We start from the raw sequence: 17,494 nt of genomic DNA, 5'->3' as shown, positions 1-17,494 counted from the left end.
TATACTACGATCCCACCTGTCAATAAGATACAAAACTGAAACACAAACCTTCGTTGAAGGCAAAACCATGGGAATTCGACGGAGGCATAATTTCTTTTTAAAAAAAGTTTGTTCACCACCAACTTTTTTTCTCGGTAGCCAGCAGGGCTTTTTCCCACGCAAGGTTCTCTCCCCAATCCGGTGAAACCCACCTAATTTCTTCTAATGTGGGCGTCATTTTCACAATCTTTGAACCGTAAAAGACATGGCGGTGACTTATGGACCCGGCGCCGCCTCGCCGGGTCTAAGAATGGTCCCAAAAACCCACTAGAGACTCGATAAATCTCTGTTAAGGCTTATTCCCATAGATGTTTGTGAAGGAAACTTTGAGGTGCTTAAATACTCGATTCCGTTCCCAATGTAGCCAACAACTAGGCCCACCCAATTACAGAGATTGCTCGGGTCTTTCTCTGATTAAGAACATTGGAGGCTGTCTGCGTCCCTTACCCTTTGTTGACTGGCTTTCTTTAGTGGAGAACTTCATGGTTGATCCTGGATAAGATAAAAAGGGTATTAGGACTTACTAAACTACACGGGGGGCAAAATTTAGATAAACCTGCACAATTATATTATTTATTTTTTTTTGTTTTTTTGCCAATTTAGGACTCATCTATAAATTTTGTTTTAGTTTTTTTTTAAATTATAAATATTTTTTGAATGTTACCAGACACAAAAAGTTGAGATGAATAATAACGAAAATGGCTTCATTACAAAGACGGCCCTTGATACTTCCACTAGAAGGCATAAAGATGTCTCAGCAAAAAGAGCTCAAAACACAGGAACAGAATGATAAAAGTAGAAAAATAATAAATAAAAACTATTTTTACAAAAGTAACCCTCTGTATACTCCTAGAGGGGTTCCAAAAAAAGAGAGAAAAGAGGAGCTGGAAAAAGAAAGGGGGAAGGAGGAAAGAGAAGGAAAAGAGAGAGAAGAAGGAGGAGTTTTCAGAAAAAGAAACAAGACAAAAACTTAGATAAAAATTGGTTTACTTTGTCCAAAAAAAACAGTTCTTCGGTACTTCCAGAAAAGGTTTAAAGCTGCTTCGATAAAAATGGCCAGACATAAGGGCAAAAATGGTAAAAAGGTGAATAAATTATCGGAAATAAAGTAACTATATTTTCTTTTTTTTTTTACAAAAATGGCCCGCTTCAGCATTTGACGCAAAATAGGGCTCTCCCCTTTTTTTATCGAAAATATTATGCCACACGCGGAATTCTATGCCTCCCCCCCTTTTTTTTTTTGAAACAAATGTGGGCTGAACCGATGGGGTTGCCACGTATCTCCACATCCCGGTAAGAAGAATCGGAACCCGCGTAGTTCGGTTAAACTAAGTCCTCCTTTTATTTTTATTTTTTTTTTTTTATGAAAATATTAATTACATATAATAACAAAACACACACAACACAGCACAAATCAAAATTAATAAACACCAACACCAATAACACCCCAGAACAATAATCATAGATAAGTATGAAGATATACAAAACAGATAAATATATATCCCCACATTAAAAACAGAACACACAACACACAAATTAGAGTAAGGAACTAATACATAATTATTACAATATAGATAATACCAAAGATCAGACAACTAAATAGAACACTATGACAAATAATAAATAAATACAGAAGAAAATGAAAATATCCAAAGTCACACAAATAAAAAAAAATATAAAAATCCACATCAGATACACACGAGACAAGATAATAAGAAACATCATATATATATAATATACGAAGATAACAGCAGAAAACCCAAAGATAAATCAGGAATACACAAAGAGACAAAAAAAAAAAAAATAAACTAGATATAAGACAAGAAGAGAAAAGAAAGATATATAAAGACAAAATTCCACGAGTCACATAAATATCATAAAAGACAAAAACAAAAAAAAAAAAAGAAAAATCCCATATAATAATTACATATAACATATAAACAACACAACATTATAATAGAGACCACAACACATAAAATAAACATAATCAAATATAAATAATATATATCAATACTAAAAGATCACCTAACAATACACAGCATAATATAATAAATCATACATATAGACTAAAGTAATAAATAAGAAACAGAAAAAAATCACAAGAATAGTATAATTAATTAGAAATAAAAATACATACACAATAATGATCAAAATAACACGAACTAACAACAAAAGCAGAAGCAAGAAACAGATAGAACAAGTAAGAATACAGAAATATTTATATAAATAGATCAATAATAAAGAATAAGAGCCTACGACAAAGACAGAATAAACCGAAAAGACAATAGAAACAATACAAATATAAAATATATGTAAATAACTAATATTAAAAAAAAAGAAAATAACATAACTATGAAAGAATAATGAACATACATATAATAAATATAACAAGATACACCGATCGCAGACTCTACAAGCAGAAGACGATGAATACAACGATATTAATATATATATATACTACAGACGACATACGCAAGACAGAAAAAAACACAACAAGTCAATAACAAAACAAATTGTTAGACAATATAATATACTATCTAGAGAATATATACAATAATACAATAAGTAATTAAATAAATATAAAATATATATATATTATAATTATAATATAAAAAAGTCTATTCCGATAAGCGAAGATCCAGCGAAGGATATGACAAAAGAGAATAATATAAAACAATAAAAATAACACAGAGGAAACTAAAGAAAATATAATGACAACAATAGATATATTAAAAAAATGAATGTTAGAAACATCAACAATTTACACAAAAGACGAAAAACCGCTGAGAAATATTAAGAGACACACACATACATATAGAAACCATTAGACAGTATACAAATATAAATACACTATAAAAAGATGAGAGAAAGTACATTAATATGGTATAAAAAATCATCTAGATATATACTCTTCTAATATTTACATACATATAATAATTATTGAATATATACAATAAAATAGAATAAAATAAGACACAAACATAACATAATATATAATTTAAAGAGAGAATAGGAGACACAAAAACATATACATAAAAAATAAGTTAAAAGAGAAATGGCCAGCTATGTAAAGGAACCTCTTGGGCTGACATGGAAATATTAATAAACATAAAAAAAGGGACACCACACACAATGAGAATTATATATAAATGAGCACACCACAAATAGACAAAACAAAATACAAGAGAGAAAAAGAATAAAAATATATATAATAATTACAACAAAAGAAATAACATGAAGCCAAGAACATAATATAATATAATAAATAATAGAATATAAAATATACAAAGAGCACCAAAAGATATAAGAATATAACAATAATAAGAAATACTTATACATTAAGAATATACAAATAATATATAAGGACCATTAAAAAAACAAATACAAAATAAACAAATAAAAATACAAACATTAAAATAATAAACACACACATAATACAAAATAAGCCCACTAATTATAAGCACAAAAGCCCTAGACAAAATAAAGGCCAGAATAATACAAAAAAAACAACTTTATACAAATAAGACACACTAATTGACAGGACAGACACAATATACAGAAAGAAAGCCATACCAAAGAAGCAATAGTATACAAATATGACATACAGCACTCACTCAATAACAAATGTGAGAATATAACAACCTAAGCATTCTAGCATACATTAAAACATTGTTACCCGAATACTACTTAGACATGCTTTACCTAACTCTGACATAATCAACTTAATTCCCATTATCTAAACATTACATACGGAAGTCTAAGAATATAACCTGATAAGAGGCAAGAATAAATGGTAGTACCAGCAATTCAGACCAGACAATAAAAACAGCAGCACAACAACAGCAAAATCAGCAGCCAAAATCCAACAAATCAGTCAGATCGATGATAATTCTGGTAATTATCTTCGTGTTAAAACAGCCCGAAAACTCAGAGGAGAAAACTCATAGAACAACTCTAAAAGAGACTTAACACTTTTCTAAAAAGTTTGCACTCTAAAATCAACGCCCTTAAAGCCTACCATTTTCACTTACTTCCATGTGTTCAAGTGATGCTGATTTTTTACTAAAATGTTTTGTCTGTAATGTGTTTTCCAATTCTTCAATTTGTATGTGTTGGAGTCCTTATAATTGAGAAAGGGCAGCCCTTAAATAGGCAAAGAAAAGCCAACTTTTGGACAGGATTTTGGTTCCCCAAAAAATCTGTCCAAAAGAGGCTGAATTTGTTGGCTAAAAGCTGTCCAAAAGTGAAAAGGACAGCCTGAAATCTGCATTATGGCAGGGAGCCAAAGGGTCACTTCAGCCACCCTACTAAAATAAAGCTACTAGTACCCTATTTATTATAAAAATATCTAAACTTTCAAATTTTTACAACACCAATATCAACCTATTGTATCACATTAAACAAGTATTAAACATGTAATTTAAATTTCAACACATGTATTGTGAACACAACAATAGAGCAAACAAAATTAGCTATTAAAATAAAACGGAACGCACGATATCGCCGAAGCGATTTAACAAAGACAAACATAATCAAAATATGGAATTAAATTAAAAAAACAGAAACTAACTCTAAAAAAACAAAAGAAAAAGAAAAATATAAGAAAATTAAGTAACGGGGCGGGATTGCGATTTTCCATATACCATCGAGCATCCGGGAGAACGACGATGGAACATGGTGAACGACTTTGCGAGCAAGCTTCTATTGTTGATATTCTTAGAAACCAAGATTCCGGCGAATCCGAGTCCGGTTTTCAATAAATCAACGACACAACCTTGCTCGAGGCCGGCGTATAAAGAGAAAAGAAACGGGCGGAAGTGTTGCCAGTGGCGCGGCGGTGATGGGCGGCAGTAGGAGCGCACGCTGCCGGCGGGCGTTTGGGGGTTTTTGAGGTTTTGAGTTGGAGATATGGAAAGAGGGGGACAAGAGGAGGCGGGTGGTGTTAAATTTTTGGAGTTTGGCGGGTGACGGCGGCTAGTGATGGATGAAGGCGCGACTAGGGTTTGATTTTGTTGATTATATGTGGAGATTGGGGGAATTTAGGTTGCGGATCTTAGAAGAGGGGATGAGTAGGAAAGAATGGTGTAATTTGCGGGGTGTTGTGCGGACGTGGCCCGCCGCCGGTGCGACATTCCGGGGGCGGCGCTGGCGGCGGCAGGCGGAGTTGCTGGGGTAGGAGAATAAAAGAGAAAGGAAGAGAAATGAAGCAGACAATAAGGGAAATGGGACAAATTTTCAGATTCTTGGGAGGCTTTAAATACTAGACAAGGAGTGAATGAGATCCATTGGCATCAAGATGGAATGGAGGGTAAGATTTTGATTCTTGTTTATTTAGTGAGGAACGATGTAGTTTTGATCCAAAACTAGCGTCTGTTGGACCCTCCTTTGGCAGCCCTTGGTGGTCGCGATTTGGCACGAATGGGCGTCAAATTTGGCAATTTTTGCTTGCAATTTTAATAAATACACTAGTCCAATCTATCCATTTATCAAACCATTAATAACTCTTGAAACTCTTATAGCATTACAAAGAAATAAGAAAAACACACACACACACACACTATATATATATATATATATATATGTAATATATATATATATATATATATTATTATATTACTATATTATATTATATATATATTAGGCATTTACAAAGGGTGAAAAAAAAAACTATATAACATAAAAGACATTACATTAATTCCAATTTGGTAAAATATGATATACATACTAGTACTTTATTGGTATATATATAACAAGGAAATAGAGACATCAGCACAAGTTTCTCTTTTCATTTTTGCTCTATTACATCAGGAGATCAGGGACATAAATAGGGAAGGAGCAGTGAGAACTGAACTAGCCCTCAATAATTATTTCGTGATAGATTTTCATCGGTATCACTAAATTGTAAGCCTTACTGATATAATGAGTTTGACTTTCTGAATGAAGTAGAATCATGGGTTTTGAATTCTACAACGACTGCAAGTACTTATAATAACTAAATTCTAAATTTATAAGGTAAATACACGATTTAAGACAAATCTACTCGATTCGAGCGAACCCGTAAATTAGCCTCTATACCTTTGCCCGTGTTTTCAAAAGTAGCCATTTTTGTCACCTTTATCAGTTTGACCACCTTTACCATTTGGTCCAATAACCATGACAGGGGGAGTGCTGACTTTGAAACGTTCTAGCATCAGCTCTGATTGATCATCTCCAGTGAATTCCCTTGGAATAATAGTCCCAAAGCTCAAGCTTCTTTGCATAGTAGTCACCTTCTTGTTTTCCCATATGGCCTTATCACTAAATTTCTTGAACACTTGCACAAAATCTTCATAAATATTTCCTGGAAATATTTTCTTGAAAAATTCATTTCTTTTTACATAGATTTCCTTGAAAGATTCCAAGAGTTCAAGCAACCTAGGATCAACAATTTGCCCTGACTTCCATCGAATCATCATATAACGCCTTTTCTTCTTCTTTTATTATGGTTTTAACTATATTTATATTTGGAGGGTAGAACAATATATAGGATGTATTTATGATTGAGATATTTGCTTGTTTGCGAGAGTAAGTAGTTGTGCATAAGGTGGCTCTACTGCCTACGTATTTATTGGGCTATGGAAATGCATTAATAAATTAGAGACACACATTATGAAGAAGAAAAAAAAACGAAAAAAGAAAGTTCTCCATGTACGTCAACCCAAATGAAAGTAGGGCTACATTATCAGAGGCGGTCCAGAATATAAATCTAATAAGGTTCAACTATTGAATTTTTTAAGAATTGTACTCATTGTGCCGTCAAAATTTATATGTTCAAATCTAATGTTAGTTAAAATTTTATTATGTTTTATATAGAAATTTATAATCCGTATCGAAATTTATGGATTCAGTTGAATATGTAGCCGAAAGGCTACATTCGTCCTAGCTAATGACACCCGTCCAAACAAGAAAAAAAATCGTATGTGTATGTTGATTGGAGAAGCAAGAGATGAGAATTGTCTATTAACAAAAATATTTACGTACAACTGATGTCACAAATATTATCCATCTTGTAATTTCGAATACATTTTTACAAAAAATATTTACGTACAACTGATGTCACAAATATTATCCATCTTGTAATTTCGAATACATAAAAATGTATTCCAACGCTAGCTATACTTCAGCATTGTCGTAGTCAAAGCGCCTTAAAATGAAGTACCCCTTACGTGTCATCCCTGAATGAAAATTATTTTCTATATTTTCTAAACATAAATTTGACTATTTTTTCCTCAAAGCTCATTTCATGAAGATATTGCCTTACGTTATTAATAGCTAGTCATTAGGGGATGGAGGAAGCCCTAATTAGTTCTTCTATAACGTGTAAGAAAACTCGATGAAGTGTAAGGAAGCCATGGCTATACGTTGCTTCCACGGCTGCAGTTTTCCGTTTCTAGATATAGTATTTTTTTAATTGCATGATCTTATTTTCTAATGATGTAGTGTCTGGATAAGTTTATACACACCTCTGATGACTATTTACAGGATACCTGCTACCTTTCACCAGTACATATAACTGAAAAATTATGGTGCAGAGACAATGTCAACAAGACAGTGTATTGATCGATTATCAGTTAAATGAGTCCTATGTATTTATATAGCATTTTCATCCTATATTTTGGTATACTACATAGAGTAGGATTCTTCTAGGATAGCTAATACAAAGAGTCCTAATTCTTCTAAACTAGGACTAAGTGATTGCATAGTTATCAGGTTTGCTAGCCCGGCCATTATCTTCAACACTTCCCCTCAAGCTAGTGTAAGGTGACTTCACTACACCTAGCTTGTCTCGAAAAAACTAGAATTGGTCTTTATCAAGAGCCTTTGTATGAACATTGTCACACCCTTTTTCTACCCCTCCAAAAAGATATGTAGTATTATGGATTTGGGGTTAAAGAGTTTTTCCAATTAAAGTGACAAATTTGAGTGGGGATTATTTATTTACAGAGTCGTCACTTGGGATTGATTTTTGGGTGTTCCAAGTCACCTTTTATTTGAATCTCTATTCAAAGGAAGATTTGACTCTTTTATATCGGTCCGCGAAAACAAAGTTCGAGTAAGGAATTCTGTTGACCGGGGAGAAGGTGTAAGGCATTCTCCGAGTCCCGTGGTTCTAGCACGGTCGCTCTATTGACTTAAAAGTGGCTTGAATTAATTTTTGGATAAACTGTGATTTATATGATTTTCATGTTTTACTTATCCGCTTTTATTCCTTGATTATTAAAGAATATAATAAAATGTCATAATCGCACTACGCAAACGAATACGTGATCGAATAACATATATATTTCGTAAAAGAAAATTTTGATTTTTATCGAGGTTAGTTGACTAAACATATATATATATATATATATATATATATATATATATATATACACACACACAAAAAGTTGGGCCAACGTATCAATTTACAAAGAAAGGTAGCTTTAGATTTGGCTATTGCAAGGCACTGAGTTAGTTCTGAGTTAGTTTAATGATTCATTAGAGAATGAGAAGCTAGTGGACTAGAATATTATTGGCCCATCTGGCATTACTTAAAATATGAGCTAGCTGAATTATTATTAAAAATGGGCCAAGAAATGGATTCATTTGGCCCAATGCTATATAGAAGAAAAGGGGTAATTTTGTTGTTTAAAGGTAAATGGGCCAGCTTTTATTTGATTCAATAAGGCCCAGAGTTGATACAATCTTAGCTCTTTACTTAGTTTGCATTCATGACCACTAACTACATAGTCACAATTGTATAAACGCCTACTTTACAAAAAATAGCCGCTTTTGCAAATCTGGCAAAATGGCCAGTTTCACAAAGATATTACTACAACATTCCTAGAAACATATATTGGCGGTGTAATTTCAGCAACTAAAACGAAATCATGCTATGTATCATACACCTAAAGTCATTCATGGCATACTTAGCATTGTTACTCGGATACAATAGCTTGAAAACATGCTTAAAAACCCATAAACGACTTACATATCACATTCAAAAACTTACAACTCGATATTCAAGTATTATAAAGGACTATATTCACGTTATTACATGCTTGATACATAACAATAACATCCAAACTCTTTTGTTGTCAAACTATCATCACATCAAACACGTTTAAATGGTGCAGCAGGTTCAAGTTGTTCCCATTGCTGAAAAGATATACATTACGAGTCTTAAAGGATTACCTGGATAACAAGAGAATAAATAGTAGTGAAGTGGGCAGAAACAACGGCAGAAATAGCAGAAAAACAGCAACAACCAGCAGCGGATCAGTGTTAGAAACAACCCAGAAAATCCCGCGAAGGCACTTAAAACTAGTAGCTAACAAACTCAGAACTTAGCCAAACGATTGCTCTATTTTTTCTTAATGATTTTTGCACTCTAGGAGTCACTCTAAAGCTCACAAACTTCAGCTTACTAAAGTATTCAGCTGCTGATTTTTTTGTTCAAAGATGTGTGTTCCAGCAACTCTCAAGGTGTGTAAAAAAGGATGTTTTGAACAATGTGTGTAAAAGATGTCTTTCTTGGAGTCCAAGATCTTTTCCGAAATGAGGAAAGAGCTCCTCTTTTTATAGGGGGAGGAAGGACCTTGGGACAAATTTTGTTTGGCCAAAAATCTGTCCAAAATGATAGAATTTTGACCAAAAATCTGTCCAAAACCAGACTTTTGTCCAATGAACAGTTGTTCTCACCAAATATGGATAGAATTTTGGAGTATTGTACTCCAAAACAGTCCCCGAACAGTAAAAATAACCTAACAAAGGCCCTACACTCGAGTACCTTCTACTATCCTCATAAACCAATATCAAACTAAACCATTGCTTCAAACTAGAAGGTGCAAAATCTGAAAACTAGACTTGAACAATAAACTAACAAAAGAATCTAATGACTATAAACAAATAAAATATGTAGTTAAGGCTCTTAAACATAGACAAAACTAGAAATACTAAACCTGAAAATCAGAGCTTAAACCTAACCACAAGCAAATCTATTGCTTTATATACGGCTAGGCAAATAATTTAATTCAAAAATACAACAACGAGACTAGACTAAACACTGAACATACTCGACCTAAAAGACTAAACATTAGTTTAAAGGAAACCAAGGATTAATTAATCTAAACTAATTATAGATATACTTTCTGATTTTTAAAGAAAAATAAGAGTAACATATACTAATCTAATGTACTTACACGTAACGACACTTAAGACGATTAAACAAAGTTTAAGCCAAAAAATCTAAGTATAGACGACTAAATAATATAGCTAATACAGAAATACATATACGGCAAGCGAATCAGTAACGACAAAGAAGAACGAGCGAAGAAATTAAATGAAACCTAAACCTAATGACAAATAAAAACAGAAAAAGAAAAGAAGATGGAAGTAGAGCTATACCGCACGAGAGGAATCGAAGCCAATTCGAGTAGTCATGAGATGCCAAGGATGATGTCGTGACTGCCCGACCTTGAACGGGCATTTCTTTCTAGCACACGCCCAAATAAATGAGTTCTAGTGTTGTGCTAAAGAGAAACGAGCATTTTTGGTCGGGAATAGTCTAAAAATGAAGGGCCACTGATTGTCTTGGGTGGTCGAGGCAGTGGAGAGCAGTGGTGTGGCGGGCAGCGGGGTGGTCGGCGATGGCTGGCCCAAGTTCGCCGGTTTTTTGGAGGGGTTTGGAAGGTTTTGGGGCGGGGAATGGAGAAGATGAGGGTGAGAGGAGGCCGGTGGTGTAAAATTTTTGGAGTTTGGGGTGGTGAGCGGCGGCTAGGGTTTCGGTTAAACTTAGATTTATGGAGATTGAGAGGGGTTATGGGGATTTGGGGTTCGTATTCATGGAGAGGAGGTTGAGACGAAGAGGTGGTGAAAAATGGGATCGATTGGAGGTCGTCCGCCGACGGTGGCAATTTTCGGCCGGCGGAATAGGGCAGCGGGCGGTGGGTGGTAGAGAGATGAGAGAGTGAGGAGAGAGGAAGAAGAAAAGAGAATAGGGAAAAATGGGGGCAAAATTTCTGATCTTAAGGCCTTATATACATGGAGTGGAGAGTGAATTTGAACTCTTAGATCAAAGTGATATGAATGGATGAGATTTAGTCTCACCTCACTTATCAAAACGACGTAGTTTTGAGGCGTCTCTCATACCACAAACCTAGACCGGGTCCTGGGCCAGCGATTTTGGTCCAAATTGGGCCGATTTTGTCTTTAAAATGGCTAGCCCAATCCCTTAAACCTTTTAAAAAACTAATTAGACTAAAATCAAATTCAAAAAAATATATAAATGCACAGAATAAACCTAGAATAAAATATAATGTAGGAGAAATAGAAAGAGCAAAAATTAGGTATTTACAGCTGCCCCTCTAACTCAAGAACATGAAGAGTTTTCGTGGAAAGAAAGTGAATGCTATAGCTAATTTTGCTCGTGTATTACTCCATTGAAAGCTTTTTGAAAAACGTGACCAAACCTTGCTTCCGAGGATGCCTACATATCCTTGGCTACAAAGGAATCAGGTCAGTGTAGTTCGGGGGAAATTTGGTAGCTGAGACTACCAGACACTAGAGTTAAAACTGCTGCTGCTGCTGTTGCTGTTACTGTTACTCGCTTCTTACATCAAAAGAAAAAGAGAATAGCATTATACATGTCTGCAAACTAAGAGTACAAAATTCCTATCTACGTGTCTTCTGGAGTCAAATCTTGATTCTTAACTTGCTCTCTTGTGTTTACCTTAGATTGGATCTTGATTCTCTTTAAAGAAAAGATTATGACTCAATCTCGATTGCTTGCTTTCTGGATCAGAATTTGAGAAAATGAAACGTGAGTAGCTGTGTTGCCGACACGTTGTCAAAGTTAAACCCAAACTATCCTGTGATCGTCCTTCTGATGATAACTGAAACTGCAAGCTTCGATCATCATAACTTGTGCTCTGCGGCGAGGCCTGCAAAGCCATCAAAGACGAACAAAACGAACAAAAATTTTCTGCCCCAGTTTGGACTAGGAAAGTTTTGTGAGTTATCAACGAAAGCTATAAACTATCTAATTTATTGAAAGGCCGACAGAAAAAGAAGTATAAACTAGCTAAAAGAGATAAATTTGGTAACGAATGATTGTGTAACCAGGGATCGGTACCCTGTACTACTTACAGGAAATGTAACCAGGGGTTGGTACCTTATCTTACTGGAAGGAGATAGAGTCAGGAGTTAGCACCATGTATTATTGATAAATTGTTGAATCCCTCTAGGTGAAAAAGGTTCTACCTGAGTTAAACTATATTAAACAACCTGAGCGAAGATTAACTTCTACCCGGAACTATGAGCTGGATCCCCCTAGGCGAAATGGTTCTACCTGAGTTAGGCTGCGTAAAACACCCCGAGCGAAGAGTACTTCTACCCGAAACTATAAGTTGGATCCCCCTAGGCGAAACAGTTCTACCTGAGTTAAGCTATATTAAAACACCCTGAGCGAAGAGTACTTCTACCCGGAACTATGAGCTGGATCCCCCTAGGCGAAACAGATTCTTCCTGAGTTAAGCTACGTAAAACACCCTGAGCGAAGAGTACTTCTACCCGGAACTATGAGCTGGATCCCCCTAGGCGAAATGGTTATACCTGAGTTAAGCCATGTAAAACACCCTGAGCGATGATTATTTCTACCCGAAAATGTGAGCTGGATCCCCCTAGGCGAAAGGATTCTACCTGAGTTAAGCTGCGTAAAACACCCTGAGCAAAGAGTACTTCTACTCGGAATATGAGCTGGATCCCCTAGGCGAAAGGATTCTACCTGAGTTAAGCTGCGTAAAACACCCTGAGCGAAGAGTACTTCTATCTGGAATATGAGCTGGATCCCCTTAGGCGAAATAGTTCTACCTGAGTTAAGCTACGTAAAACACCCTGAGCAAAGAGTACTTCTACCCAAAATATGAGCTGGATCCCCCTAGGCGAAAGGATTCTACCTGAGTTAAGCTGCGTAAAACACCTTGAGAGAAGAGTACTTCTACCCGGAATATGAGCTGGATCCCCCTAGGCGAATGGATTCTACCTGAGTTAAGCTGCGTAAAACACCCTGAGCGAAGAGTACTTCTACCAAAAATATGAGCTGGATTCCCCTAGGCAAAATGATTCTATCTGAGTTAAGCTGCGTAAAACACCTTGAGCGAAGAGTACTTCTACCCGGAATATGAGCTGGATCCCCCCAGGCGAAAGGATTCTACCTGAGTTAAGCTGCGTAAAACACCCTGAGCGAAGAGTACTTCTACCCGAAATACGAGCTGGATCCCCCTAGGCGAAATGATTCTACCTGAGTTAAGCTGCGTAAAACACCCTGAGCGAAGAGTACTTCTACCCGAAATACGAGCTGGATCCCCCTAGGCGAAATGATTCTACCTGAGTTAAGCTGCATGAAACACCCTAAGCGAAGAGTACTTCTACCTGGAACTATAAGCTGGATCCCCCTAGGCCAAATGGTTCTACCTGAGTTAAGATACGTAAAACGCCCTAAGTGAAGAGTACTTCTACTCGGAACTATGAGCTGGATCCCCCTAGGCGAAACGGTTCTACCTAAGTTAAGCTACGTCAAAATATATCCTGAGCGAAGAGTACTTTTACTCGGAACTATGAGCTGGATCCCCCTAGGCGAAGAAGTTCTACCTGATTAAAGTTACGTAAAACACCCTCAGCGAAGAGTACTTCTACCCTGAACTATGAGCTGGATCCCCCTAGGTGAAATGGCTCAACCTGAGTTAAGCTACGTAAAACACCCTGAGCTAAGAGTACTTCTACTCGGAACTACGAGCTGGACCCCCTAGGCGAAACGGTTCTACCTGAGTTAAGCTACGTAAAATATCCTGAGCGAAGAGTACTTCTACTCGGAACTATGAGCTGGATCCCCCTAGGTGAAATGGCTCTACCTGAGTACAGCTACGTAAAACAACCTGAGCGAAGAATACTTCTACTCGGAACTATGAGCTGGATCCCCCTAGGTGAAAGGATTCTTCCCGAGTTAAGCTACGAAAAATTGAGGTGTGAACAATAGTGATGCATGAAGAAAATAAAAGAAAATAGAGATTTTAAGGAGCTTACGTTTGGTGATATTCGTTCTTTTAGAATCGCCATTCTGCACTGCTTTGTTCCTGCTCCAAACAAAGAAAATTTGTGAGTTTTCAGAGTGGTGGTTGGTTTGTGGCCTTGATGCCTTGAGTAGTTTGATTCACGGCCACTGCTGTCGAAGAACAAATTTTCTGTCAGCATGGTACCGAGATGCTCGGCCGCTTTGTATCATTTCATGGAGACCTTGGCTTTCCATTGTTGTCCCCAACTGTTTCATACCTAGATGTCTATGGTACCGCTACCCTTGTCTCTAAGGCAAGGCTACTTTTCTTTAAAAGATAGCTCAGTTGTCTTGAACCCAGTATCAGTTTGTTTCCGTAGTGCTTATAACCTTTTCTCATGAAGCAGGTCTTGCTTAGGCGACCTTTTCAATTTCTTTGAGACACTTTGTTCGCCTTATCAAATGAGATCACAGATGGATCCGTGCCTTCGTCAATGCCATATATGCCCCAAATCGTGCTCGATATTACGGGGAAAATGTAGCCAGTTTTGCATCCCTTTCTTTGCTTCGATTTTGATGCAGGATTAGACCGAAAAGGACTCAAAGAACAATTATGGGTAAAACCAGAATAATAATTGGAAGCGAAAAAGAACTGTGCTTAAACAAAAGGTGTCCCTTTCGGGGAAAGGAATAGGGAGACTTATCTAGAGGTATGTGCTGACTTCAATGAATCATGACATGCATTTTAGACTGGACGCCTGATCCGTCTGAGCTGTCTAATTCTCAAAATCCGCCACAAATGTTCATCTTGAAATTGTCTTGGTTGTGCTCATGCCGAAGAATCGAAGACCCTCATTCGGCTAGTAGCGCCCTTTGCAGGTTTTCGCTAACTAATCTCTCTCATTTCTCTACTAACCATCGCCTTATGGTGCCCATCTGGGTTTTCACCAATAAGACTCTCTCATTTCTCTGCTCACTGTCGCCTTTAGTGCCCGTACGGGTTTTCACTGATAAGACTCTCTCATTTTTTTTCTTTTTTTTTTTGACTAAGATACTGCATGAGGGAGGTTGCCCAACGCCCTTGGCATGGGAGCTTCAAACATTCTCAAAAACATCTATCAGAAGTTCTTGAAAGGTAAAAAAGGCGAAATGAACCTTGAACTGAATTACAACTTTCGGAACCATTTTTATAGAAAAACCGTGAAATAAAACAAACTTTTGCTCCAGTTTTGGAGTATTGGGAATATGGATATTTTGTTCTGATGGGACCGAACCCAGGGTAAGGCTGCCTACGTATCCTTTCAGAATCAGGTCGGACGTAGTTCAATGGACTTAGAAGCTTTGTTGTTTGACTATTTTTTTTTTCACAAGTACACAGGTTCCAGAAGGTGCAAAAAAAAAGACAAATACGGCTCAAAAGGGTTAACAAGAGAGTGACACCTATTTGGAATAACGAGCAAATGATAGCCTTCGTAATCTATATCTGAGAAAATCAATGCGTGAAAGTTCTACAGTGGCCATATATCAGACATAATATCTTTTGACTACATCTGCATTAATAGTCATGTCTGGTACCCGTCTTTCTTCATCTACCAAGTGTAAGGCCCCTTTTCTTGATAATGTAGGGTCCTTTCCAGTTCGGTGCGAACTTTCCTTTAGTTTCAACCTGGTGTGGAAGGATGCGTTTCAAAACTAGCCGGCCTACCTCAAACTGCCTTGGGCGTACTTTCTTATTGTAAGCGCGTGCCATTCTTTGCTGGTATAATTGGCCGAAACATACTGCTGCTAGCCGTTTTTCATGGATCAACATCAGTTGTTCTAATCGGGTCTTGACCCACTCAGTGTCTTCAATCTCTAATTCCATAATAATTCAGAGAGAGGGAATTTCGACTTAAGCGGGTATTACAGCTTCAGTTCCATATACAAGCAGATACGGAGTTGCACCAACAGATGTGCGAACAGTTGTGCGGTATCCCAAAAGAGCAAAAGGCAACTTTTCATGCCATTGCCTGGAACCTTGGATCATCTTCCTAAGAATCTTCTTGATGTTCTTGTTCCCCGCTTCAACGACTCCATTGGCTTTTGGCCGGTAAGGGGTAGAATGGCGATGCATGATTTTAAATTGTTCGCATACCTACTTCATCAAATGACTATTTAGATTGGCTGCATTATCAGTGATAATGGTCTTTGGGATACCAAAGCGAAAGATGATATTGGAATGAACAAAGTCTACCACTACTTTCTTGGTGACTGCTTTGAAAGTGACGGCCTCCACCCACTTGGTGAAGTAATCAATTGCAACCAAAATGAATCTATGCCCATTTGAAGCCTTTGGTTTGATTGACCCAATAACATCCATTCCCCAGGCAACGAAAGGCCAAGGAGAGGACATGGGATGCAACTCCGAAGGAGGCCAGTGAATCAGGTCACCATGAATCTGGCATTGGTGACACTTGCGATCAAAACAGAAGCAATCTCGCTCCATAGTAAGCCAATAATACCCTGCCCCCAGAATCTTCTTCGCCAGAACATATCCATTCGTGTGAGGCCCGCATACCCCCGAATGCACCTCGCTCATGATCTGCTCCGCTTCTGTGGCACTATACATCTCAACAAGTTTAAATCTGGGATCCTCTTGTACAGAATTTCCCCACTCAAGAAGAAACCATTGGCGAGCCGCCTTATAGTTCTTTTTTGATCTCCTTTGGCATGCTCTGGATATTTTCTTATTTTCAGGAATCATTTTATGTCATGATACCATGGTTCACCATCTGGTTCTGTCTCAATTATATTGCAGTAACTGTGTTGATTCCGAACTTGGATTTCTAGTGGATCAATATGAGTGTTGCCTGGATAAAGGATCATCGAGGCTAAAGTAGCCAAGGCATCAGCTAGCTTGTTGTGAAACCTGGGAATGTACCTCAACTCGATAGATTTGAATCTTTTGCTCAAGTCTTGCACACATTGTCTGTATGGAATAAGCTTGATGTCTCGAGTCTCCCATTCGCCCTGGGCTTGTCGGATAAGCAAGTCGGAATCTCCCATAACCAATAGTTCGTGCACATCCAGATCGATGGCCATTTTCAGACCCATGATACAAGCTTCGTATTATTGGTACAGAAGAACCAAAGTCTGGCCATTGCAGGGTAATGATGTCCAATAGGTGAGATGAGGATTGCCCCGATCCCAACTCCTTTAATATTGACAGCCCCATCAAAATACATTTTCCATACAGGGTGATCGTCTGGAACTACTTCCTCTATTAAGTTGAACTCTTCGTCTGGGAAGTATGTGCTAAGTGGCCTGTACTCATCATCAACTGGATTCTCTGCCAAATGATCTGCCAAAGCCTGTGCTTTTATCGCGGTGCGAGTGACATAGACGATG

General features: G+C 37.1%; 2 protein-coding genes across 2 annotated transcripts; both read right to left on the bottom strand.

The window, feature by feature from the left end:
- On the bottom strand, nucleotides 6,129-6,491 carry LOC109230248. Its single transcript, XM_019395768.1, has one exon. It carries the CDS (start codon nucleotides 6,489-6,491, stop codon nucleotides 6,129-6,131), a length of 363 nt encoding a protein of 120 aa, XP_019251313.1.
- On the bottom strand, nucleotides 16,847-17,188 carry LOC109230247. Its single transcript, XM_019395767.1, has one exon. The coding sequence runs from the start codon at nucleotides 17,186-17,188 to the stop codon at nucleotides 16,847-16,849; it is 342 nt and encodes a 113-aa protein (XP_019251312.1).

This window comes from Nicotiana attenuata, chromosome 7, assembly GCF_001879085.1.
Source record: "Nicotiana attenuata strain UT chromosome 7, NIATTr2, whole genome shotgun sequence".
Taxonomy (NCBI): Eukaryota; Viridiplantae; Streptophyta; class Magnoliopsida; order Solanales; family Solanaceae; genus Nicotiana; species Nicotiana attenuata.
This window is presented reverse-complemented; position numbering and strand designations above follow the sequence as displayed.

Coding starts and splice junctions, on each gene's coding strand:
- LOC109230248 (XM_019395768.1), bottom strand. CDS start 6,491: ATGATTCGATGGAAGTCAGGGCAAATTGTTGATCCTAGGTTGCTTGAA.
- LOC109230247 (XM_019395767.1), bottom strand. CDS start 17,188: ATGGCCATCGATCTGGATGTGCACGAACTATTGGTTATGGGAGATTCC.